This window comes from Leptinotarsa decemlineata, unplaced genomic scaffold (genome assembly GCF_025532065.1).
Source record: "Leptinotarsa decemlineata unplaced genomic scaffold, Ldec_3_MD MMD2_tig00026328_RagTag_RagTag, whole genome shotgun sequence".
Classification (NCBI taxonomy): Eukaryota; Metazoa; Arthropoda; class Insecta; order Coleoptera; family Chrysomelidae; genus Leptinotarsa; species Leptinotarsa decemlineata.
In genome coordinates this window covers 31,821,941-31,847,026 of record NW_027412688.1, presented here as the reverse complement: position 1 = coordinate 31,847,026, position 25,086 = coordinate 31,821,941, and the positions used below count along the sequence as shown (strand labels likewise).

The 25,086-nt window shown below is 36.6% G+C and overlaps 2 protein-coding genes across 2 annotated transcripts; one reads left to right on the top strand and one right to left on the bottom strand.

Annotated features, from left to right (window-relative positions):
* Positions 1 to 2,053: 2,053 nt before the first annotated feature.
* LOC111517963 (uncharacterized) lies at positions 2,054 to 10,878 on the bottom strand. Its single transcript, XM_023174260.2, has 4 exons — positions 10,333 to 10,878; positions 7,925 to 8,077; positions 2,353 to 2,514; positions 2,054 to 2,301 (listed from the first exon to the last, which is right to left on the bottom strand). The coding sequence occupies exons 1-4, from the start codon at positions 10,384 to 10,386 to the stop codon at positions 2,155 to 2,157; spliced, it is 516 nt and encodes a 171-aa protein (XP_023030028.1). The 5' UTR covers positions 10,387 to 10,878; the 3' UTR covers positions 2,054 to 2,154.
* A 7,578-nt stretch (positions 10,879 to 18,456) lies between these two features.
* LOC111517962 (insulin) lies at positions 18,457 to 21,173 on the top strand. Its single transcript, XM_023174259.2, has 3 exons — positions 18,457 to 18,588; positions 19,663 to 19,837; positions 20,865 to 21,173. The coding sequence occupies exons 2-3, from the start codon at positions 19,663 to 19,665 to the stop codon at positions 21,044 to 21,046; spliced, it is 357 nt and encodes a 118-aa protein (XP_023030027.2). The 5' UTR covers positions 18,457 to 18,588; the 3' UTR covers positions 21,047 to 21,173.
* Positions 21,174 to 25,086: the final 3,913 nt, after the last annotated feature.

The following is a 25,086-nucleotide window of genomic DNA, read 5'->3' as shown; positions in this document are numbered from 1 at the left end:
TGAAGAGGTTTTGGATGACGAATCAACAGGTATAGTTAATGTGGCTTTTGTTGTTATTTCCACAAATAAGTTCGTGATTTTTACCAATGATATTTATTTTATAGGAGACGACATTGAAGATCTCACAAGTAACCTCGAGAGTGATTTCGATGATGATGATTCCGATACCGACAGTGATTGAATGCGTTAATCTTTTATAACTTTAAATAAACCTTTATTTTTCTACTCTATCCCAGTTATCTTGTATGCCATTTATTTCAACTTCAACTTTTCAACTTCAGTTTTACGATTTTAGGTGAGCTCTCTCTTCATTATCATCTAACAATTTCAGGGTCGCAATTTATCCATTGGCTTGTAACATAGATTCCAATAATTAGCCTGAATACAATTTTTAAATGATTTTGAGGTATCAAAAAGTTTTCTGATAAAGGAGGTGCTACACTGAATACTTCTGATATAATTTTTTTTCATGTCTGGAATTTCCAGACAGATATTGCTATGTTACCGATCGGTGAAATTTCCTAACAAATTTCCTTCTGAAAATCATTTTTTTCACATCAACTAACCCTAATTTACCCGTGAAGAACATTTTCAGACGAATTGCTATTATAATTTTTTTTGTCTCACTTTTAATTTTTCTAAATGATTTTTTGGGTTCGCGCTACACTACTGACTTCTGAAGAATATGTTTTCGGTATCGACTATGCGTTTCAAATATATGTGCTGCCTATCATGAATCAATAATAAGCAACGAAAATTATTTATTATTCTAATGGCCTTTTTTTGAAGACCAAATAGTTTGGAACAGTGTGGCGACTGTCATATCAAGCTTTTGCGCTTGATGCGATATTAGAGAGATGACAGTTGAGGTCGTTTAGCCTGTGTTCACTTCATCTTAGGATTCGGGGCCCTTTGGTTACCTACTTCATGGTCCATAAAGTGTCGCAAGTAATTAATAGGGCAATATTCGTAACGGTAGAGCCTAGCCTTATTGTGATAATTCTTTCTACGATGAGAGAGTGCCTGGTATCTCCAAGGTTCAATTGGTGATACTGAATTGGTCATACAAGTTTCGGCACGGATGAATACACCTCAAGATGAAGCGTCATTTAGGAGGACTCTTACTTCCACGGGTGACATCTCTACCGGCAGGGTTATTCAATCACATATCAGCGCAAAGCAGACTATTTGTTAGGTACCTAGTCCTCTTGATTTCTCAAGAAGTGGTTACGTCTGAAGTAGGTATGCAACATTCCGCGAATTTGGCCTGGTATCTCCAAGGTTCAATTGGTGATACTGAATGGACTCAGTCATACAAGTTTCGGCACGGATGAATACACCTCAAGATGAAGCGTCATTTAGGAGGACTCTTACTTCCACGGGTGACATCTCTACCGGCAGGGTTATTCAATCACATATCAGCGCAAAGCAGACTATTTGTTAGGTACCTAGTCCTCTTGATTTCTCAAGAAGTGGTTACGTCTGAAGTAGGTATGCAACATTCCGCGAATTTGGCCGATTGTGTTGTGATTGTGTGGTTGGATAGTCGGTAGCCAAGCGGTTCGGCGTGGGTGCTTTGTTCACTCACTCGAATTGACTGCCGTGTTGGTCGGTGGTTCAAGCCCTAGTCTGAACTATCGATCTTCACTTGCTACCGTCCAACCCGTGTTAGGAATCACACGTTAAAAGGAAAGACCTCGTTAATCCTTAGCTCGCACAAGTTTCGACTTCTGAGGGTTGTCGTTCGTAGGGGTGCGACAGCTGGTTAACGGAAAAACAGATTTTAAACAGATTTTAAACAGATTTTAAACAGATACTCCTTTTGATTGCACTTTTTAAAAATTTTCCAATAGGACAACGGCGATCTCGAGGAAAATGAAGAGATTACAAAATCGCAACACGTTTCACTAAGCAATAGATTCTTCAAAAGTATACAAACAAAAAGTAGTTTGTATTGAACATGCCTGAAGAAGCACTGTATAATGAAACACGTGTTGGGGTTTTGTAAACTGTAGCATCGACCAATTCAATCACGAATACTTTTTTAAATGAATATAAAAACTGCAGACATTATTTTTATTTATCATCAGCAGGTACAATATGTGGATGCTGCGTCATTATTAGGTATTGGTTTCTTTTTTCTCAATAATATATTCATTCGTCAATAACGGTAATATCTGCGTAAACTTTACCTATTAACACATTGTTCGACTCAACCTCAATAAAAGTTCTCGTCTTCCATTGTGGAATAATTGGAACCCCTAAATCTTTTCCATTGAAGTTGTGCATGTAGTAATGTCCCTAAAAGCAAGACGTGGAAGTTGAATGAACCATTATTCCTATTTAACTTACCTTCATAATGGGGCATTTTGTGAAAAAATGTTTGAATTGTTCATTCATGTGAATTTTATATTTTTGACGTAACATATCCAACAACGTGCATAAATCTCCAGAGTATTTTAATGCTGTTTCCTTATAAACGTTATCCGAAAATTTGAATATTCTGATAGAGCCCTGAAAAAATTGATTATATTAATGTATGGAATTAGAATAAATGAAATAATTTTGTTGAACGTGGATTACAATAAAATCTGTCCAGAACCTATTGAAAATTAGGCTTGGGTACCCAAAACTATTCGTTAAGGAACATTCAGGCGAAGCCAGAGACTCGCAGTAACTGTAGGCAAGTTAAAGTCTTGAGAGAGTTTTCCATTACAGTAATATGTAATTAATGCTACAGTAACAAATTGTAAGACTGGGCGACTTGCGTAAAGCTAATGACCAAGCAACTGTTGCTATGCGTGTCCAAAACTGCTGGCGATTAGGATACTGGCAAGAAAAATAGCCAGCCGATATATTCAACCAGCTGGGCTGGGCTGGAAAAAATTCTTCACACGGGGCTAATGCTGACAATACAGTGAGACTGTTGCCAGTCACTGACATCGTCTAAACGCTCCTTTAGGATCATATGAATGAATACATTTTACATATTCATATTACATTTCACATCTTACATTTGACATTCTTTATTTCACATTTTACACGATACATTTTTACATTTTCTCAATTTTTTGCACTGTATTCCTCATGCATTTCCTATATATGTATACCTATGTGTATAAATGTGTGGGTGATTTGTGTATGTATGTATAATTACACCACATTTTATTATACTTATTTTTATTTTATCATTATTATTATATTTTCCTCATCGTTATTTTACCTGTACTGTGTATATGAGAAACAAGTGCTTGCGCTTATCTCCACACTATAATATTTTATTCAGAACAGTCATGTAAACTTTAATTCAAAATTATTTTTCTTTACTCTGAATAAAGTTATTATTATTATTATTATTATATCTAGAATGTCATATATAGTTACTTATATACAGGTTGACTTTTTCGTAAACTGCTTTCATAGTTACTGGGTGAAATATAAAGGTTTTGTAAAATATATCGTTACTTCTTACTTTTCAATAAATATATACAAATACATGCTCTCGGATTTCCTTTATTTGAAAAGAAAACTAACCTAAACGCGGAAAGTTTGTGATTTGTGTGCAACATTGCCGTTGCACACAAATCGTATGTCAAACAATCAGTGATTTGAGGTATTTCCATATTCGGCGACTTCAATGTCCACAATATCGAATGGCTCACATTCACATTCACATCAACGACGAACAAGGTGGCGAAGCTAAGGCTTTTGCAATAAGCAGCGGACTTACTCAGATTATAAATGAGTCAACCAGGATTCCTGATCGTGATAGAGAATATGCTGGTCTTCTGAATATATACCTAACAACCAATCCAGAAATTTACACAGTCACCGTAAGGTCTTCAATGGGATCTTCTGACCACGAACTCATTTCAGTGTTGAGTGATTAACTGATAAATGTTGGAGAACAATCTAAGCCGCGCAAAGTTTGGCATTACAGAGCTGCTGAGTGGGAGGGTCTTCAAGACCATTTTCGAAATTTCCCCTGGCTGGATGTTTGTTTCAGCTCTAAATGATCCATCAATTTGTGCTTTCGAAGTCATGGAAGTTATTCTGTCATCCATGGATGCATATATTCCTTTTTCAATGAAATAAACTTCCAACGGTAGACCTTGGTTCAACAAATATTGCGAGCAAGCTGAAAGCAAAGAACTCAGAGCATTAGAGATAAACTGCTTGCCAATCCTAACGGGTCTAGATCCTTCTGGTCGGTAGCTAAAGCTGTTAATCAAAACTTTACAAAATTAATAATCCCACTTCTAACACAAGCGGATGATTCAGTTGTAACAACAGCCAACATAACAAATCTACAAGTTTCTTGCACTAGAAACCACACTGCCGGAAATCACTTTTCGGCAACGTCTAGTCAGGAGAATTTTGAAACAGGTTAATATCAACAAGACGTCTGGTCCTGATGAAATGCCCGTCATCGTATTTAAAAAGTGTGCAAATGAACTCGCACCAGTATTTTCTAGACTTTTGACCTGTTTTACAAGAAAGGGGTTTTTTCTTCTTCTTGTTGGAAGATTGCCCGCGTGCAGCCCATTCCAAAAAAGGGCAAGAAAACTCTTCTAAGTAACTATAGACCAGTCGCTTTGCTATCAGAGATATCAAAAATCATGGAGGAAGCCGTAAACCACTGTATCCTTAAATATTTGGAAGGCTTTAACATCTTGATCGATCATCAATATGACTTCCGGAAACATCTTCTATCGTGTGTCACCCATATTTGGAATAACGCAATCGTGAAACATAGAGAGCTGTTGTGCTTGGCCTTGTGTGGCTTGAGGGTTTGCTGGCCAAACTTCTATAAGTTTGTTGGGTATTGAAATGGACACCGATATGTCATGGCACAATCATGTCGCTGGAATTGCAAAGGCTGCTTCTCAAAAGCTTGGAACACTGTTCCGAACCAGAAAACTGTACACACCTCAGCAACTATTGATGCTTTATAAAGCTCAGATCAGATCTTCTTTGGAGTATTGTTCTCATGTATGGAGCTCCGCCCCTAAGCATACCCTGAAGCTGCCGGATTCTATCCAGAAAAAAACCATCCACCTGATTGAAGACGCGAACATCACTTGCAATCTTGATAGTCTGGAACATCGAAGAAATAGTTGGGGATTTGTCTCTCTTCTATGGATACTTTCACGGAAATTGTTCAAGTGACTTGGCACATTTGATTCCACCAAGAGCGGTACATATCAGACATACGCGATGGACTGTGGCTGCTCATCGTTTGGAGGTTCAACTCAGTACACCTCGAACTTCACTGTTCAAGAACTTTTTTATTTGGAAAACTGCGTATATGTGGAATAAACTTCCTGAGAACGTTTTTCAAAATGAATACAACCTCGTACTGATTTTGGTGTTTTTGAAGCTAATTATGTGGCTTGTTTCACGATGATGTTTGAAGAAGGATGAGGCTGGATCTGATTTACGGACAGCAAGCTTAAATTCATAGGCTTTGTTGCAGACTATTCTGTTGGTCTGGCCGATGTAAGTTCTGGAGCAGGTGGAACATTGCATTTCGTACATGCGCATTGCGTCTTTGGGTATTGGTAGAAAAGTGAAAAATTTGCTTGTTGGCTGTTCTATTCTCGTGCCTCTTCAGAATTCGGTTCACTTTGTCGGTATCTCCATGAATATAAGAAGGAGAAGCTTTTGGGTGGTCCGTCTGTTCATCGTGCTGTTTGGGATGCGGGTTTGCTGGATTGGGGACAGTCGTTTTGGTGAAGCGCGGATTTGTGTTCGTCTAGTTTCTTGGGTCTATTGTGGGTGTCAGTAAGTTTGATAGACTTGTGTATGAGAGAATTCAAAACGGAATTCAACTGAGCAGGATGATGATGATGGGACTTAGACCTAGATGTTAGTATGGGTTGGTTTTCGGTTAACAGTATATGTGAAGGAATCGTTGGATTTTGTGATGAGAACGTCCAGGAGTGGAAGTGAATTGTTATATTTTCGACTTTTATTGAGGCCATGAGATCGTATAACAAAGACGTTATCTACGTATCGAATCCAAAACGTAGGTTTGAGGTCAGATATGGCTTTGGTTGCAAAATCTTCCATGTAAAGATTCGCAAGGACTGAAGAAAGTGGGGAACCCATGGAAGCGCCTTTCACTTGTTTGTAAAATTCGCCCTGGAAAAGGAGCTAGGTGCTTGACATGCAGTGGTTGAGAGTGTCTTGGGGAAATTTATGTTTTGTTTTGAGGACGGAAAATTTCGGATGGTGAGATATTCCCGAAAAGGATATTACGTCAAAGCTGACAAAGATGTCTGTTTGTTGGATAATGAAGCATTTCAATGAAGTGATAGGAATTTTAGACATATGATGAAGACTGTTCGGCTAGTGGTTGGAGAGTATCAGCAGATTCTTTGGCAAGGGTGTATGTGGGAAATCCCAAAGCTCTGACGATGGGACGAAGTGGGATGTTTGGTTTGTGTATTTTTGAAAGCCATTATAAACGAGGTGTACGATAGGCTTTCTCTCTTAGAATGAGGCATTTCTTTCCATGGCGGGTATGTTAGTGATTGGTGATTTGGTCTTCGTTTCAAGGTATGTTGCGGGTTCTCTAGTTGTTGGTTGTTATTCCGCGGAGTCGAGTAATGTCGTCATCTTGTCGCTGTTGCCGGTGGTGTTGAGCACTACAACGACAGAAGGATAACTATGTCCTGATTGTTGTTTAAGGTTTTCAGGAATTATCTTTCCGCTGGTGTTATTGGATTTTGGATGTTTTGATCTTATTAAAGTAGTGGCGATATCTTGCTGGACATCTTTGGTTAAGTTTTCTGGAAGATGGGAAATGGCTGATTCGGTCTGGGTGATGATGGTTTCAATGCGACAAAATATGTGTTCAGCGGAGTGTTGGAGATGTTGTGGACTAGGACTGGGGTTCGGATGTGACTCACTGGGGCGTTCTATAAGTGATTAGTGATGTTAGCTTTCTCTTGGTATCTCTGATGTGTTTGACTCTCAAGATTTAGCCTGAGAAAAGTGTTTCAAACCGTCTGAAAGTTGGTGAAGTGAAGATTGCATCTGATGTCTTGGATAGTCTTTCGACTGAGGGCGAAGCTGGAACGGTCAAGAATGCGTCTGGTATAAAGAGACTTATCATGGTAATTCAGAAAATCTATACCTCACATCCCAAACTGCCCGATGAACAGACGAAGCACCCAAAAGGTTTTCTTCCTTATATTCATGAAGTTGCCGACAAAGTGAGCCGAATTCTGGAGAGGCACGATATAAGAACAGTATACACAACTAGCAATCAAACTTCCATATTTCTGAAGAACATCTGAGGATACGATACCCAATGAGGCACAGAGCATATACATCGGCCAGACCAACAGAAGAGTCTCCAACAGAGACTATGAACTTGAACATGAACAGATACAGCATCGTCCCTCAGTACAATACAAATTCTGATGTGATCAAAAGAAATTCATCTAATGATAATCTACCTATCAATAATTTTTTTATAAATCTAAGTAATCTTGAAAATTCATCTTCAAATATCATAACACTTTTTCACAATGAACAAAATATCCAAAAAATATTGAAAATATAAAGAATTTGAGTCCACTGCAATTTATAACATTCCTTGTAACAATTGTAACTTGGATTATATTTGAACAACGTCCAGAATTCTTGATGATAGAATAACATCACATGAAAGTGGTATAAAACTCAATGAGAAATCATGTGCATTAGCACAACATTTTATATGTCGTAAACCGAATTACTCTAATACCAAAGTGTGAAGGTACGACTTTTATCAAACAAAAAATTTCATACATATGTTTTCACCCTTTTTTTCTAATTTAATTCATCAATTGAAAATGTTCAATTTATCGTGTTATACTAATTTTTACTTCAAGCATAATTTTGTAATATATACATGATGATTTGTATACTGAACCTTCATATCCGTTACATCACGAAAGACATCTACTGAAATATTCATGCTGAACGTCCTTCTGTCCAATTTCTTCATTTCAATTTTAGAAATGATATACTCCGGATTGCAGTAAGATATGTTAACATAGTCAATTGTGAGAGTTCTTATCAGCTTCTGAAAGGCAAAAGATTTTGACTTATTATATTGAATTTTCAAAAGTCAGAAATAATATGACTCGTTCGAACAAAGAGTGGTTTTTCATTTCATAAATCTGCAAGTGATGTCTCAATTCAATGTACAAAAACAAATTTATAATATATGCAACATAATCCCAATAAAAAAGTTCTTTTTTAAAAAAAATATTTTGGAAGATGACGTTTTTCAAATGTCAAAAAATGATTCGACAGGTATCACACGTTAAAATGTATGACCTCGTTAATTTTTAGCTCGCACAAGTTTCGACTTCTGAGGGTTGCAGTTCGTAGGGGTGCGACAGCTGGTTAACGGAAAAGAGATTTTAAACAGTGATAGGAAATTCAAAGCTTGCAAATAAATTTCTGCTCATCTCATGAAAGACGTTTGTGGTGGGAAAGAAAGGTATCGACTTTCTACTTTCCCATCTTGTGTGGAAATCTTACAAAGGAAGGAAGAAAGCAATCAATTTCAAAAAATTAACTCTATACAAAGATGTGTAGATCATACAAAGAAGTAACTTTTAAACATAAACTGAACGAAAAAAGCCCTCTCGAAACAGCTATTTTCATATAAACTTGAGAAACAAATACTTTTACATGATTGCTAAATTGTACGAAAAACACTTTTTTCTATTCTGTTTGTGTTCCAAATATTCGCAATGGAATCGAATCTGATATCACAGGATTCCTACACAATATAATAGATGAGTCAGTGAGTCATCCTCACTGGTAGACATCTGATGTTTCGCCGTAAGACATCTGCCTTATGGGCACTTCAGTACCAAATACGGATAACATTATAAGAAAAAACACTCAATTCGTTCATAAAATTACAACTATTTGTCACTCAATGGGTGAGGATGGCAATGTTCCATGAATGAATAGTGTGTATTTTCTATAATGTTATCCAATTTGGTACTGAAGAGCCTTAGGGCAAGTGTCTTACGGCGAAACATCGATGTATACCAGTGAGGATGACAGTGTTCTATGTAAGTGCAATTTGTTACCATTCATTTAAAGTAGAACTTATGTGAATGATATCTGATTTTTATTCCACAACGAATGTTTGAAATACAAACTGAGTACAGAAAAGTATCTTCTGTATAATTCAGTGTTCATATAGAAGTATTTGTTTCGAAATAATTTTTTCTTTCGTGTAATTCAATGTTTATATGAAAGTAGCTGTTTTAGGAGGACTTTCTTTCAGTTTGTGTCTGAAAGTTACTTCTTTGCATGATCTACACATCCATGAATAGAGTTACTTATTTTCAAATTGATTACTTCCTTCCTTTCTTTGGAAGATTCCTTCATCTTTTTTTTGTATAAAGATGGAGTAGTAGAAAACCAAAAACTTTCTTTCCCAAAAATATACTATAATTTTCTGTAGATATATATTATTTAATTTATTTTTGATGAGACATCTGTGGTTCATGATATCACTGTCCGTTTTTATGAATAAATATTATATTTAGGGGGTTATGTTTTGGGGCTCGCTGTCTCAACTTGACGAGGGGCTGGTAGTCACATGTGACAACTAACACCACATATATTTGGGCATTTTGAGCTTCTGCTGCATACAATTTTGTTTGTTTTAGAGAAAATCATCAACAAACATTGGTTATCAAAGGTATAGGCAAATCTTCACCGACAAATAGACAATAATACATACTTACCTATATGGCTCTAAGTATTCATTTCAGTTTGTTTCCCAAGAATATTCGAAAAAAGCGTTACATTTGCCATAATTGTGAATTCGAATATTCACTGAATTTTAGACTGACTGGATATAATTTCGCTAAGATGGAAGGTTTTTTATTTGGAGCAAATATGTTTTTTCCTACGAATGAGACACTTTTTCTCTTCTTGAATATAATTATTTGCGTATATTATTCCACTTTCAATGAAAATATTCATTTGTATACCCCTCAATTACCCCTCAATTACCTATGTGACTACCTGTCCCAGATACTGTGACAACCATCCCCAGCCCGAGGTTAAAAGTCACACTTTTTCTTTTCCATAAGAATTGTTATATTTCCTTTATGGATGATGTTGGCGAAAAAAAGAATATTTCTTTTTAAAAGAGTATAAAAACACTATCTATTGATATATAAATTTTATTGATAATTTATGAAAAAGGACAGTAAAAATGCAAAAGACAATGCAGATATCATTATTATTATTAGTAGTCGGAATTCTATAAAATTGAAAAGGTTTGATGTAATAAAAACTTACCCTCGAATATGTGGGAACAGTTGAGAATAACAAAAATAATATTACTGTATTCATCTTGCGTGGTATCAGAATTCGGATTACCTTTTCATGATGGAAGTTAATAATTTTTGTATGAACAATTCATCATTAGCACATAATTTTTGATAGGTGTAGGTTTCATTCCAACGATATGATATCAGTGGCGGGTTGATAAATAATCGAAAGTCTTTCAGTCAGTTGAAATTAAATATATTAGATAAAAAACAGACGAATATTCGAAATAACTTGTAAACAAAATTTAAAACTGGTGCATGAACCTTAATAATATTATTTTTTTGTCTACTGGTTCATAGTAGTGTACGTTACCCTTTCATTTGATACCCATTTGACCGTGATACATGAAAAAAACTAGTCCCCAATCTCAAAACCTTAGGAAATAAGGAAGGATTGTATTATGCATCTTGAAAATATTTCAATACTTTTGAAATTTCACATGTTAAAATAACGTACTCAAACAATACTTTATTGTGAGATTTTCACTAAAGAGTTTTACAAAAACGCAACACATGTTTCGCCATACAATGGCTTCTTCGGGCGGTTCTTTACTAACTAATTCTACATATTGTAACGAATTAAAGAAATAAATGTCTTGAACAAATTTATTTCTAACAATATTTCACTAACACAAACTAATTTATATTCAACACTTAGCAACTAACGCTTAATTCATCTTCACTATTCGAATTCCTTGTTTAACCGCTCGATTTGCTTTCTGAATTCAACTTCCTCTCTGTCGGAAAGTCAGTCGGTCGGAAAGTCATCTTCGTGTCATTTAGGCTTGGAGTCCAGCTACCTTACCCTTTCGTCTGATTTTTGGTCTCGAGAAGGAGCAATGAGTATGGCGGCATGAAGTCCTCAGACATCAGTTTCGCCCTTCACGGAATGATGGGTGGGATGGATGAGAAAGCTATTCATCCGTTAACGGGGGACATGAGGGCCTCATTCGACAGAGTGTCGGGGCCTTCTATATCGGGAGGGGTCGTCTACAGCATAATCTGTGGCTTCCCTAACTAACAACTTCCTCTCTGGACGAGATACGGGCCTTATATATCGGTAACGATCGTTCTAGATTTCTCTAGTGGTTTCGGTACTCAACTAGAACTCAATCGGCGGTTTGTGGAGTGCGGTGATGTCATGTGTTTATTCGCTGGCTGAGATATCGGTCAGGGCCGGCTTCAGATTCGTTACAATATTCAATGCTAAATATACCTCATTCTACAATTTGAAGTACCTGATTTTTACCTGAGTTTGTAATTAATTAAATTACCTGAGCTTATGTCCCAGTTTCCGTATTTGAAAAAATATTTAGTAACGGGGAGTTACTAATTGATCATTCAGTAAATTACCCAAATTCCTAAATCTATTGATTTCTAAACATTCTAAAAGATTGAGTGTCAAACTCTTCCCTTCTGAATGTAACACATCGTATTCATGATTGAACTCATGTCCTTCTGTTGAAAGGTGGTTTGCAAATGTGCAATTGGTCTTTCCATTTACAAAACTACTTCTATACTCTTTAATTCTTTGGGAAAAGGTTCTTCCTGTTAGGCCAATATACAGTTTTGGGCAAGAGCCACAAGTCAGCTTATATATCTACTCCTCATCTATTCGACACCAAAGTTTTGTTTTTATTGTTTTTGATAAATTTACTTAGACTATTATTCGTTCTGTAAAATAGACTGTCAAAATTGAGCACTTTGGATAAAACAGAACCAAATGCCTTTTTCAAAAACGAGAAAAGAAACCTCGTATGTTTGTATACCACTTGTATTTGTAACTAACGTTACTGCAGTTTCCTTCTATAAGGACATTTTCAAACGAATAAATTTTTTTTCAGGAACAAAATACAAGCACTACAGAAAATCCTTAAGGCGTTCTAAGAGCGGTACCTGTGCGAAAGTAGCGATTCACATTGAATACAAGTGGTATCACATATTTTAAAACAGACTTATTCAGATGATTGTGGTAAATTTGCGCTTATATCGCATACAGTGTGTAAAAGCCAAATGGAAAACATTCATTATTTCGGTTACGGTATATACTTCAACAAAATCCCGAAACACCTCAAATTCAAGTTTTAACTTGACATACTTCAACGTAAAAATGCTACCCTTACCTTCAACCCCCGTCGAATGACAGGTACAACCCCCAATTTTTTGAATGGGAAGTATAGGCTTGTGATATATTGTTTGAGAGGTCTCTTCATTCTCTATTCAAAAATATTATCGTATTCGAATTTATTGCAATAGTTAAGATAAAATAAATTAAAATCATGTGGCGACCGAAATTCGATAAAACACCCCCAAAACTTATTGCAATATAGTCAAAACTTATTTTATGTTCAGATTTTGATAATAAAAAAGTAAGCAAAAACCACATCAATGTTCTTTTTAGATGGTATTCTTTAAAAAACTAAACAATTTCCGTGGCAACGTTAGTTTAAAACGCCTTGTCAACTTGTTTTGTACGTTACAACATTAGTTGTCAGTATTTTAATTCAAGTTTGAAGTTCGTTAACTTCAAGTCTGACAAATGGTTATATTAACGAAATGATACCTACTCAGGAGCTCATAGAAGACGATTTTGAAATAGTAACTTATTTTTGTGAGCAAATGATGGACTTAATGGTTAACAATATCATCCAATTAGACGATGTTATGTTTTCTGATGAGTGTACTTTGTCTCTTAACGGTCATGATAATCGGCAAAATTGCCGCTACTGGTCAACGGAAAATCCTCACTGAATGAGAGAAAAACACACGCAATACCCTCAAAAGATTAATGTTCGGGCAGAGATCGTAGGAAACCATATCATTGGTCTCTTTTTCATTGAGGGCAACTTGAATGGCGATAATTATTTGCCACTATTTCCAAATGATGTCATTCCAAGTTTAGCAAATTTATATCTTGATCCAGGAAACCTTCAAGTTCCAGTGAATACGTATGGTTTCTGCAGGATGGAGCACCATTACCAAGTTATTGTCCGACAATACCTCGATACAACATTTCTCAATCGGTGGATAGAGAGGCGAGAATCGATTGAATGACCATCGCGATCACCTGATCTTTCATCATTAGATTTCTTTTTATGAGAATTAGTAAAGAGCAATGTGTAAAAAACTAAAACTTCAGATTTGAATGACTTAAAAGAACCAGTAACGTTTGCGATTAGGTCAGTCACGCCTGAAATGTTAAATAATGTTAGAAGACAGTTTTATTTGAGATTAGGATGCCAAGACATTCACTGTGAACATTTTGAACATCTACTTCGTTAACATCCATAGTTCTGTTTCGTATTCTCATTTCATTATTTTTACATTACATTTATTTATTTTATCTTAATTGTTGCAATAAACTTGCGAGCGAGAACATTTTTGAATAGAGAATGAAGAGACCTTTCAAACGATATATTACAAACCCATTTGACCTGTCATTCGAAGGGGGTTGAAGGTAAGGGTGGTATTTTTACACTGAAGAATGTCAAATTATAGTTTACATTTGACATGTTTCGGTTTTTTTTAATAATATGTACAGTAACCGAAATAATATCAACTCAGGATCTAAAATTTTTATGAATATGCCAGCAGGCTCTGATTGAAAAGATTTTTCAGAAAGATATTGAGTGAAGTCCAAACTGTTCCATGACAATTGAGTACCACCACTGTATATCTGACAGTGATATTGACATGCCTCGTTAAACGTGAATTATCCACAACAACCATCATATAACTCGTTCAGATTCTTTCATCGATAAATCAATGCCATTACTGTCAAAGTACATAAATTAGCCCATCGGTCTGATCATTATCTGCTAATTAATCATTATGAAAAAATAATCCCAAACTACCAAGCCGTATATTTTATTACGACGTTTTTATTGAATTGAAACTTCTGAGAGAAAAGGAGATATCGAGAATGGTCAAGATTTCGAGAATAAAGTTATAATCCACAGATAGCCACCCAACCTAGAGATTCCACTTCTATAACCTTTTGCAGTGGCACACAAGTGGCACATAAAGCGCATCATTTTATGTCTAGAGGTTGGTAACATTAGCTAAATTTATCCTCAAAAGTGATGATTGACGTATCAAAAGTGACAAGAGACGTGGTAAAGTTCCCTCCAATCGTCGGTTTTGATGGGTTAACTCTCAATTATGATACGTCAACTGTCAGTTTTGATGCATCAGTTGTAAGTTGAAAGTTACTCAAAATGTAACAAAATGAATTAAAACGTACACTGAGGATACACTTCAAAAACACACTTTTGTCTATTTTCCACTATATTTCTTTATTGTTGACCGGTTTCGGCTATTATACCATTTTTGAAATTAAAACGTACACTGAGGATACACTACAAAAACACACTTTTGTCTATTTTCCACTATACTATTATACCATTTTCAAAAATGGTATAATAGCCGAAACCGGTCAACAATAAAGAAATATAGTGGAAAATAGACAAAAGTGTGTTTTTGTAGTGTATCCTCAGTGAACATGAATTTCCACAAAATAAACAAGTCGTCAATCGAAGAAATTAAAACGTAACTTGGCAGTTTTGAACGTTGACAGTAGGTCTGAAAGCCTGAGCACAATGAACTGCGCAACCCAAACCCCTGTAATACCTAGCATGTATCTAAAGGCCTTTCAACTAAGCGAAATATGGTTTTTCCGTGTGTGGTCCCGACTGCTGAGTACGAAAGAAAATTAGATACCATCCTAAAACGGGGCTTTAGGCTAATTAATCATAAGTTTGGCAAATCGAGATCAACTCAGAGAAAAAAATAAACTTCTCGCGATTAATCGAGTGAGGTTTTTGAAGACAGTCGTCGTGGGGGAGCCAAGCAGAGAATTTCGTCGGGAAAGCGGCGTCAAGAACTCCGAAGAATTCAATACGGAAACCGGGTGGTTGACGCGATTTTAAATATATTATTTCGTAAGGGGATCAACAAGGGTTTAAATTTGAGCTGGAATCGAGCAGTTTAGTGAGAAAAATAAATATAATTTTCGTACGCCGAAACCGAGTATTATATATAGCGTTACAATTGAAGTGAAGTTTGCTCCGATATTTTTTGGATAACCTGTAGGATTAGCCCGATGAGCTGGGCAGCATCGAGACAGGATTAGCCGGTAAACTTAAGAAGGGTGGCGGTGATATGAATGTACATATGTAATAACTATTACTTGAATATTGGGAAAGAATTAGCCAAAAATCAGTATACAGAGGTAGATGAGCTATACGGGGATTGTGGCTTATTCCCTAGGGCACATCTTTACCTTAGTGAGTGGGAAAGATACTTTTTGTGACGTAATCGATGCATAGAAGGATAGAATGAGTATCGGAGAGATTCAGTTGAGAGATAACAACGCGGTTGAATTATAAAAATGGTGGTATAATAATGAATGAAAAATTGGATTGAAGAAAAAATATGGCGGCGAGGCATTCAGTGCAGCGTTGAAGAAAAAAACATGGCTGCCAACGTAAAAGAAAAAACATGGCTGCCATCGGGGTTTATAGGGTGTATGTGTAGCGCTTAAGAAAAAACATGTGGATTCAACGGGGCTCTATCGTTTTAATGTGCGATTCTTCAATGTTTACAGGGTGTTTCAAAATACGTCATTTAGGAAACATGGCAGTTTAACGGGGCTCTATCGTTTTAACGTGTGATTCTTCAATGTGTACAGGGTTTCTCAAAATATGTCATGTGAAAAAACAGGATAGTTTAACGGGAGTGTAGCGTTTCAATGTGCGATCGCAATGAGAAACGATTTTATATTCGAATATGTGTGGAGTTAACATTTAAAAATGGGGGAAGGTCGGTCCGAAAGTGCCGGTCAATCTACGTATTACATATAGTCACTCTCGTATACGGTAGGAATTATGGCAACGGCATAAAATTTGTTTAGGTAATTTTTCTGTTAGATTTGAAGCTGGCTTTTATTTCAGAACCTACCACAGTAATCTGTGAATTCTTAAGATCATTCATAACTGCAACTAAAAATCTCCTCATCGTGTAAGAGGCCGAACAAGCGTCATACGGAATTGCCTCAACATCCAAAATTTGATATGGAGGAATCCGCGTCTGGTGACAGCAGCTGACAAATTAATAAAATAATACAGCATAATCATATTGGTTACACTCCGTATGACGTTAGAAGAGCCCACGTTGGTTCGAAAAACTTTTCTCACAGATTGACTTAACCCTTATTCATTCGTGGAAAAAAGTACCTTGCACAAATCCCCTTTCTGATCAGAGTTTTCAACTCATGGTAAGGAAGAAACAGCACTCAGTTGTGAGCCACGCTGAACATCTAACAGTTTTTGTAAATCCGTTTGGTCAGAAATTCTCAAGTTTTCTGCTGAGAATATATTATATCTATTATTACTTTAGTCTCGAGATTTAAAAAAAAAGTCAAGAAAATGTTTATTCATGGAAAATCATGTATCATGTAATTATAGATTACATAAACTGTTATAACAAAATTGAAAATTTCGAGTTTCATATCGACTTTTTTGTGTATTTTTTATTTACAGATGTAAAACGGGCAAATTTTTCACTTCAGCTCGATAAGTTACCGTGTCAATTCAAAGCATTTTTCTGTTGTATTTAGTTTCTTATCAAAAAAGGATGAGAAATTATACAGATACTCATCCAAACGTTTGGGAGGCTAAAAACTGATTCACTCCTCAAAAAATGACTTGACTTTTCTTCAGTATTGAAATTTTTTAAGAGAACACGTCGAGTCATGTAACCTCACTGTTGATTGGTCTTGAAAATGGCTTCAAAGCAGACGCCGAAACGTTGAACATACGAAAACTACATACTCATCTTCATATTATTAGTGAGGTAACTTCATAGTGCCGCACTATATATCTGCCAGTGCAATTAGTATGCCTCGTTTAATGTGATTTTGGAACAGATTGTATCACCAATACATTACCTGGTTCAATTGTTATGAAGTCTACGTCCATCTTGATTGTCACAATTGCAATGCAATTAGTGATGTGGAAATATACAAATAAGTCCATCTGTCTGATCCTTATCTTCTAGTTATCCATTACGAGAAATATCCTGAAACTTCGAAGTTTTAGAAGTGCTCTATTTTGTATTTTTTCTTAACTTTTTTTCATTGAAAAATCTCTAGACTAAAGTAATAATAGTAATAACCCGCACTCCTGCACCATCGTACTTCGAAGCTTCCCGTAGAGAGCATCAACAAACTGACTATAATTGCACGAGCATTTGACTATGGAAAAGATCTGTTTAAAGTGAGTGCCGCGCGAACTCACTGTTGACTAAAAACAAGAATGTCTTGATGATTCTGAGCAGTATTTGGCCGTGTTTAAATATAACAAACCAGAATTTTTGCGTGGATATGTGACATTGGATGAAACATAGATTGATCACTTTACTTCGGAATCAAAACGATCGTGATCTGAGTGGAGAATAACTGGTGAACCGTCCAAACCGCCCGAAAGCACAACAATTGGCTGGAAAAGTAAAGACCTTGGTATTTTGGGAAGTGCGTGGTGTAATATTCATCCACTAATTCAAGAAGGGAAACGAACGCATATGGCAAAGAAAAAAACTGCTTTATCAAGACAACGAACCTTGTCACGAGTCAATTAAAACAATGGCAAAACTTCATGAATTTACATTCGAATTGCTCCCACATCCAACGTATTAGCCAGATTTGACACCCATCGACTACTGGCTGTTTGCAGACCTTAAAAAAATGGTCACCGGTGAAAATTTCGTTCGAAGTCTCATCGTACCTTTTAACGCGTGATTCCTAACACGGGTTGGACGATAGACAGTGAAAGCTTGATATGACATTCTAGTTTTGTTACCCTTCAACCTATTTTTTTATCAATTCTCACACAGGAAATAGAAGAGGATTAGTCTAGTACACGCGAGTAGAGTTCTAAATATAATTTTGAACACAAAAGATTTGTTTATCACTTATTATACTATTTCCTGTCTGTTACGAAAATATGAATAATGAGGGGGTGTAATCAAGGTAGGGTGTATTGTTCATTCAGCTGTGAATGATACTAACCAAACACATCTTGTTTTCATTATGTCTTATTTGCATATGTCCCACACGAATTGTAATAAATCATATAAAACCCAGGGCATCGGAAAAATTTGGCACTCGCGTTCTAGAGTTTGATATCAAAATAACAATAGTGTCTATAGTATTGCCATAACCATCCAGGTAAGTAAAATTGTCCGTATAGTGAGCTATTAGAAAACTTTCCATATTTTTCAGTATTTTGGAGATCTGCCAAATTTATGTTTTATTTTGACTTAAAATCTCGCCAATTTTTTCCAGAATCCAGAATTTTCAAGTATTTTTACTGTTCGGATATCTCAAATAGACATAATTTTCAATGTCGTCGAAAACTCTGGAGTTAAAATGGAGATGGAACAAAATTTGAAGTTTTTATAAGGAGTTCCACAAATCTGCACTTGATACAGAAATAACTTCTCTTCTTCCCTTGAAGGAGTTTTCAAATTAATTTTATCTAATCGATTTCTTTTCAAATAGTTTCTTTAATCTTTTCTTTCATATTGAGAATTATAGAAGACGTGTTTTTGTAAAATCGAACTGTGATTTCTTTGAAACAAAAATGTTAAGATGCCGTGGAGAAAAAATCTTCAAAATATATTTTTATGCATACACCCCAAAAAATAAGACATCTTTCGAAAAATTGAGATATCGTACTGAAATAGGGAAAAAATTGGTTATACAGAAAATACCGAATAAATTGATTATGTTTTTTTGGTAAAGTTTTTGGCTTTCTACTACTCTTGCTCTCTTCCTTTCTTCGGAAGACTCCCACATTTTTTGTATCAAGGTGGAGTAGTAGAACGCCAAAACTTTCTTTCCCGAACATTAATCATTCGTGAAAATATAACCCTTTCAATTTGAATATGTTTTTTGAATGGATGATCTCAATGTTTTCTTTAAAATCGATATTTAAGGAGATTTTTGAGAAAAAATAGATTCTAATTTTTTTCAACCTAATCAGCATGAATCAGTAGACACAGTTTCAATAAAACTGTTATCCAGTCTATATTCTATCAAACTGTTCATTCATTAGTAACTAACATTCGGTTCAAACCGAAGAAATATGTTTCGAGACTTATCAAATCACTGAGAAGTTTTCAACTTCCATATCGAACTGCCATGCTCCAGACTAGTACCAACATCAGATGTTCTCCGTGTCCTCTTGTTACTTATTCCAAAGGTCGTAGTATAATAACTGAAAACTCATTTGTTTTCCAGATGCACGCTAGATTAGTATACATCTTCATACTGATAAACATTCTCAATGCTTTTGCAGTTCCTTACTGGAGTAATATATTATCGAAACGAACAAAATATTGTGGCAGCCACCTAACTTCTACACTAAGTATAATATGCGAAGGAAATTATTATGGAAAAACAATGAAACGAGCAGGTACGTTATTCATTCGTTAACTTATTCGCTCAAAGAAGTCTCACAGGCTCAATAACATGGATCCACTTGATAACATGGACAAAATGATAATATATGTTCAAGTACACTTCAGACTCAATTTCAAACCTCCAAAAAACCACGGTTCCATCGAATTTCTAATGCAAGGTCAAGCTTTGGGTTCGACGGCCAGATTGAAAATCACTCTCTGTCTCTTTTTGCAGCTTTCACTGCAAGCAAAAGCTTGAAACAAAGCTTTCTTGATACAACACCAAACAGAGCTGTTTTAACTTGTTGTAGGTAGTTGTACTAGGCTTAACCACAAATGCATATGAAGTGAGGGTATGTTTTCAAATTTTAAGGTTTCCGTGTGGTAAGTGGCAGATGAACCTAGTATTGATGGGTGTTTTTCTTTCATATTCCAGATAGGAAGAAATCTCTGATGTGAAATGAATCCAGACACCTTTCGCAGTTGTCAGAACTAGAACACTGCCTCTTGATAGGTACGTGTTTCTATAACCAAGTTAGCATCATCAGGAAATAAATAAATCTGTTCTACTTATTGCCCGATGATGCTAACTTGATTATCGAAACGTGCGTCAAGAAACTGTTCTGAGTTCTGGTATGTGAGAAAAGTGTTTTCATAAAGTTCCAATATTCTTTGTAGGTTTTTCCCAGCTACATGACTGTTTTGAGACAAGCTCTCAAAGAGCTCCACTTTCAATAAGCATGCGAAATATGACGCACATTCTAGAATGTTTGTAATCGTGTTTGAAACTTGAAGCTATTCATTTTGAATGTTCCATTTTTAGATTTATATGTACATATATTTGATATTTTTTACAACTTTCCTTTTGACGTATTTCTCAGACAAAAATATTCTGCCACTCCTGTGAATGATTGTAAAATACTTTGTTGAAATAAATGTATCTATCTATCTAATGAACTTATACGTTGAGTAATGCACTATACCGATATTATTTGACTCATATTATTTGACTCGTGAAAATATTTTTTTCTCATTTTACAGACTGGCTTGATTTCGATAACAAGTTGGAAAACGATTTGGATTCTGGAGAACCAAAATTTCCCTTCATTTCCCGAGATCTAGCTGAGTCTATGGTTCCAGTCAAATCAAGAAGAGGAATAATAGAAGAATGTTGTATCAAGTCTTGCTCACTGAATGAACTAAGAACTTACTGCGCAGCATGAAGCGACTGATATTCAAAACTCTTTCTCATAATCTTACAAAAAATGTATGTAAGATTGGTTGAGATTTTTTGATATTTTACTGTCAAAACTATGGTTTTTAATAAACCGAAAAATGTTTTTAATTGGACTATTGACTATTTATTTCTTCCTATTCCACTATTCCACAATTTCCATGCAAATATGAACGAAACCAATACCTTCGACGAATCTTTTACACGAACAGTTAGTTGGTCTAGTCTAGTTCACAACTATGATTGAGGTGTCATTTGATTCATAATTCCACACAGAGTGACTTACGATTTGCGTCAAGTTGTGATAACATAGATGTTTGAAAGTTATAAAAGAGGTGCTGAAGTAGCAACATTCCCGATGCCGTGCTCCTTGAAAATGTTATTATTCACTCCACCAGCTCTCAAATAATTTTTATCAATCTGCTTGGAGGTTCGAACGTGGCGAGATAATAATAATAATGATAACGCTGGACTCGATACAATATAAGCGTAACCTCTCTATGGCCTGAATCGATTACCGTAAGGCATTTGATACAATTTTGCATGATCTCATCTTGCATTTGCTCAGATGCCTTGCGGTACCCGACAACATAGTGAGATGCATTGAACAACTGATACCACTTTGGCGAACTCGCTTCACCATAACATCTGGTCAAGCAAGAGTCCAAACAGGGTGGGTCACTTTCAGAAGGGGTATATTTCAGGGTGATTTCCTCAGTCCCCTTCTCTTCTGCATCTCTCTATTGCCATTATCCGTTGCGCTCAGAAATACTCGAGGGTATAACTGTGGCACCCCCGGAAACCGGAGGTACAAGGTCACCCATCTGTTTTATATGGATGATCTTAAACTTCATGCCTCCGGAGAGAAGGATCTGCATCAGTCCTTGAGGGTGGTGGAAGTGTACACGCATGCTATCGGTATGAAATTCGGGATAGACAAATGTGCAATGGTCCATCTCAAAAGAGAACGATGTGGGGACCACGGAGAGGATGTGCAGCTCGTAGATGGAAGCATTCTACACCATCTGGATGCCGGAGAGACGTATACTTATCTCGGGGTGGAATAACGTCTCTCACAAGAGGTAACAGCAGTGAAGAACTCTCTCCGCGGCAAGTATCAGCACAAACTTCGACAGATCTGGTCATCGGAACTGTCGGAGAAGAACAAAGTTGCTGCAACAAATATGCTTGCCGTTGCAATCTTACTCTACTCGTTTGGAGTAGTGAAGTGGACTCGGGAGGAGCTGTATCAACTCGACGTGAAGACCCGAAAAATGATTTATCTCTATAGGAGTTTGCATCCCAAATTGTCCGTTGCACGGTTGTACTTCCCCCGACAACAGGGAGGCCATGGACTTTTGAGTTTGGAGTGTCTACATGACAGAATGGTACTGGATACAGCCTGTAAAGTCGTCAGGAGTTCAGATCTCCTTCTCTGCATGGTCCGTGACCATGAGAGAGCAGGAAGTGGAGCCCGAGCAGCTGATGAAATCGGTTTAGTTTTCGACACTGAACGAGGTGACCACAACTCTCACCGAGTTGGAACTCGTTCAGCAGAAAGCCGCAGATATCACCTCACTTCTGCGGAAATACAAGGATAAGCCAATGCATGGGGTCTTCTTCAATAACATTGAAGACCTTGGCTTATCAAAGCGCCTGACTTTCGCTTTTCTCAGGTCGAGTGAGCTGAAGTCGGAAACTGAGGGGTTCATCATGGATTGCCAGGATGGTGTCTTCAACACCTTAGTCTGCCGCAGTCGCGTGATGGGTATAGAGGTTTTTGACACAAGGTGCAGGGCCCGCCACGAGGCGCCCGAAACCCTAATGCACTTGCTATCAGCATGTCCAGCATATGCGGTCTCGGCCTATATTCATCGACATAACGCGGCCCTAAGAGTGCTATATTACCATCTACACACACGGTATTGACGAGACACAGGTGTTGTCCTACGCTCCGGGGGATATTGAATCCGTTGTGGGGAATGAGAAGTGCCGAATTTATTGGAACCATTCGTTCCCCACCCTCAGGCTCATATAAGCTAATAAGCCTGATGTAGTCCTTCTCGACCACCAGAGCAGAACTATATTTGTCGTGGAGTTTTCAGCTACTGGCGAGACGAATATCTTCAGAAAATAGGAGAAAAAGCGGATAAAATATCGAGATTTTCTCTTCGAACTCCGCAGACTCTATCCAGATCACTCTGTCAAGATGGAGTCCTTGGTGGAGTCCTTGGTGGAATGATGTCTTCTCTACTCTCGAATCTTTAAATCATACCGGCTTGCCGCCCTAAGGCACTTACCCCATGGTGTGGGGAGTGGTCATTAGTTAATAATGCTGGCGCGCCCTTCTGAATGTATCGGGGCTTCGGGGGATAGGGCCTGACCAGCGCACACTACGGTGAAATAATAATAATAATAATTGTTTTTATTGATAGGTGGTAAAAAGAAGTACAATGTATGGAATACAATATATACAATCCACCCATGTACCTATCGAAAGGCAGAATTCTATTTCTGATCCTGTCACGAATGACAGAATGACACAGAAGTTGCTCTTCTATTGAACCTAGAGAAAAAAAATACATAAAAAATATTGTACATGCACAACATACGTAAATCCTAGATATATTTAGTGCCAAATGCACCAGAATCATTTCTGTTAGTACTAACAACAATTAAAAAAAACTTATTAAAATTAAACTGTATGAAATTCTCATTTACACCCAAATTATATTATTAACAGAGGAGTTGAGGCAATGTGTGTTCCAGTAAGTGAATATTAAGTTTAATTCTATAATCTAGGGCGGAGAGTGATTTTAGTGAATTGGGAATTCGATTATAAAGCCAGACCACATTATAAGAGAAGGATCCACGAAATAAAGTGGTTCTGTGGGGGGGGCGGGGGCGGAGGTAGTTAGTTGATTTTTGAATCTCGGATTCAATTTATGGATGTTTGTTCTATATCTTATTTTGTCGTGAAGATAACTGGGTCCTTTGTTGTTATAATCTTATGTTAGGTGATAAAAGCGTGAAATATATCCCAGTCTCTCCAAATGATGAGACATGTGTTGTCCACTCCTAGTTCCTGTAATGGGTCTGAGGCATGCGTTCTGTAGAGTCTATATTCTCTTTTCATCAGATAAACGCTGGGCCATATACTATATATGTATAGTTGGCGTGGCAGAGAACTAGGGCATCGCATAATATCTTCTTCGATTTTTGATTCAATGACTTCCTATTTGAGTATATCGATTTCAAATTACTATAGCCACGTTTTATAATTTGGGAGACATGATAGTTGAACTCAAGAAATTGGTCAATCATGAGACCAAGATTTTTAGTAGATTCTGTCACTGATGCTCGTCCAGAACGATATCGATATTTCTCTCACATCTTTTCCACATTGCTCTTCGACCAAATAGCATAATTACTTTTTTAGGAATGATTGATCGTCCGGCAGTACTTCTTTGAGGAAGGATTTTGAATCTGCATTTATTTGCTCTCAAGCAAGTGCTACAGAAGTTTCCGAAAATCGTTTATAAATCCGGGTGTTATCGTGTTATCAGCGTAGCTATTCATTTTGGTGTGATGGAGACACTTTGGAAATTTGGATATGTAGATAACGAAAAGCGTAGGACCAAGAATTGAACCTTGAGGTTCACCTGCACTTATATTCAAGGAACTTGACATAGTTTTATCCAAAGTTACGTATTGATACCTTCCATTCGAATAGTTATTGATCAGTGTTGAAGACAAGTATGAGAAACCTATATAGTTCAACAGAACAATCAGAAGGCGGTGACTTATTATGTCGAATGTTTGGAATAATCTATTGAAACAAGAAGTGTTAATTCATTATCATCTATTGATGTGTAAATGTCATCAACTACTTTCAGTAGGGCAGTCGTGCAGCTATGATTGGGTCTGAAACCCGATTGAGACGCTGGTAGAACGTTTCGTTTCTTGAGATAATTGCGAATTTTTTTATTAATGATTTTTTCAAATAAATTAGAAATGGCACACAATATA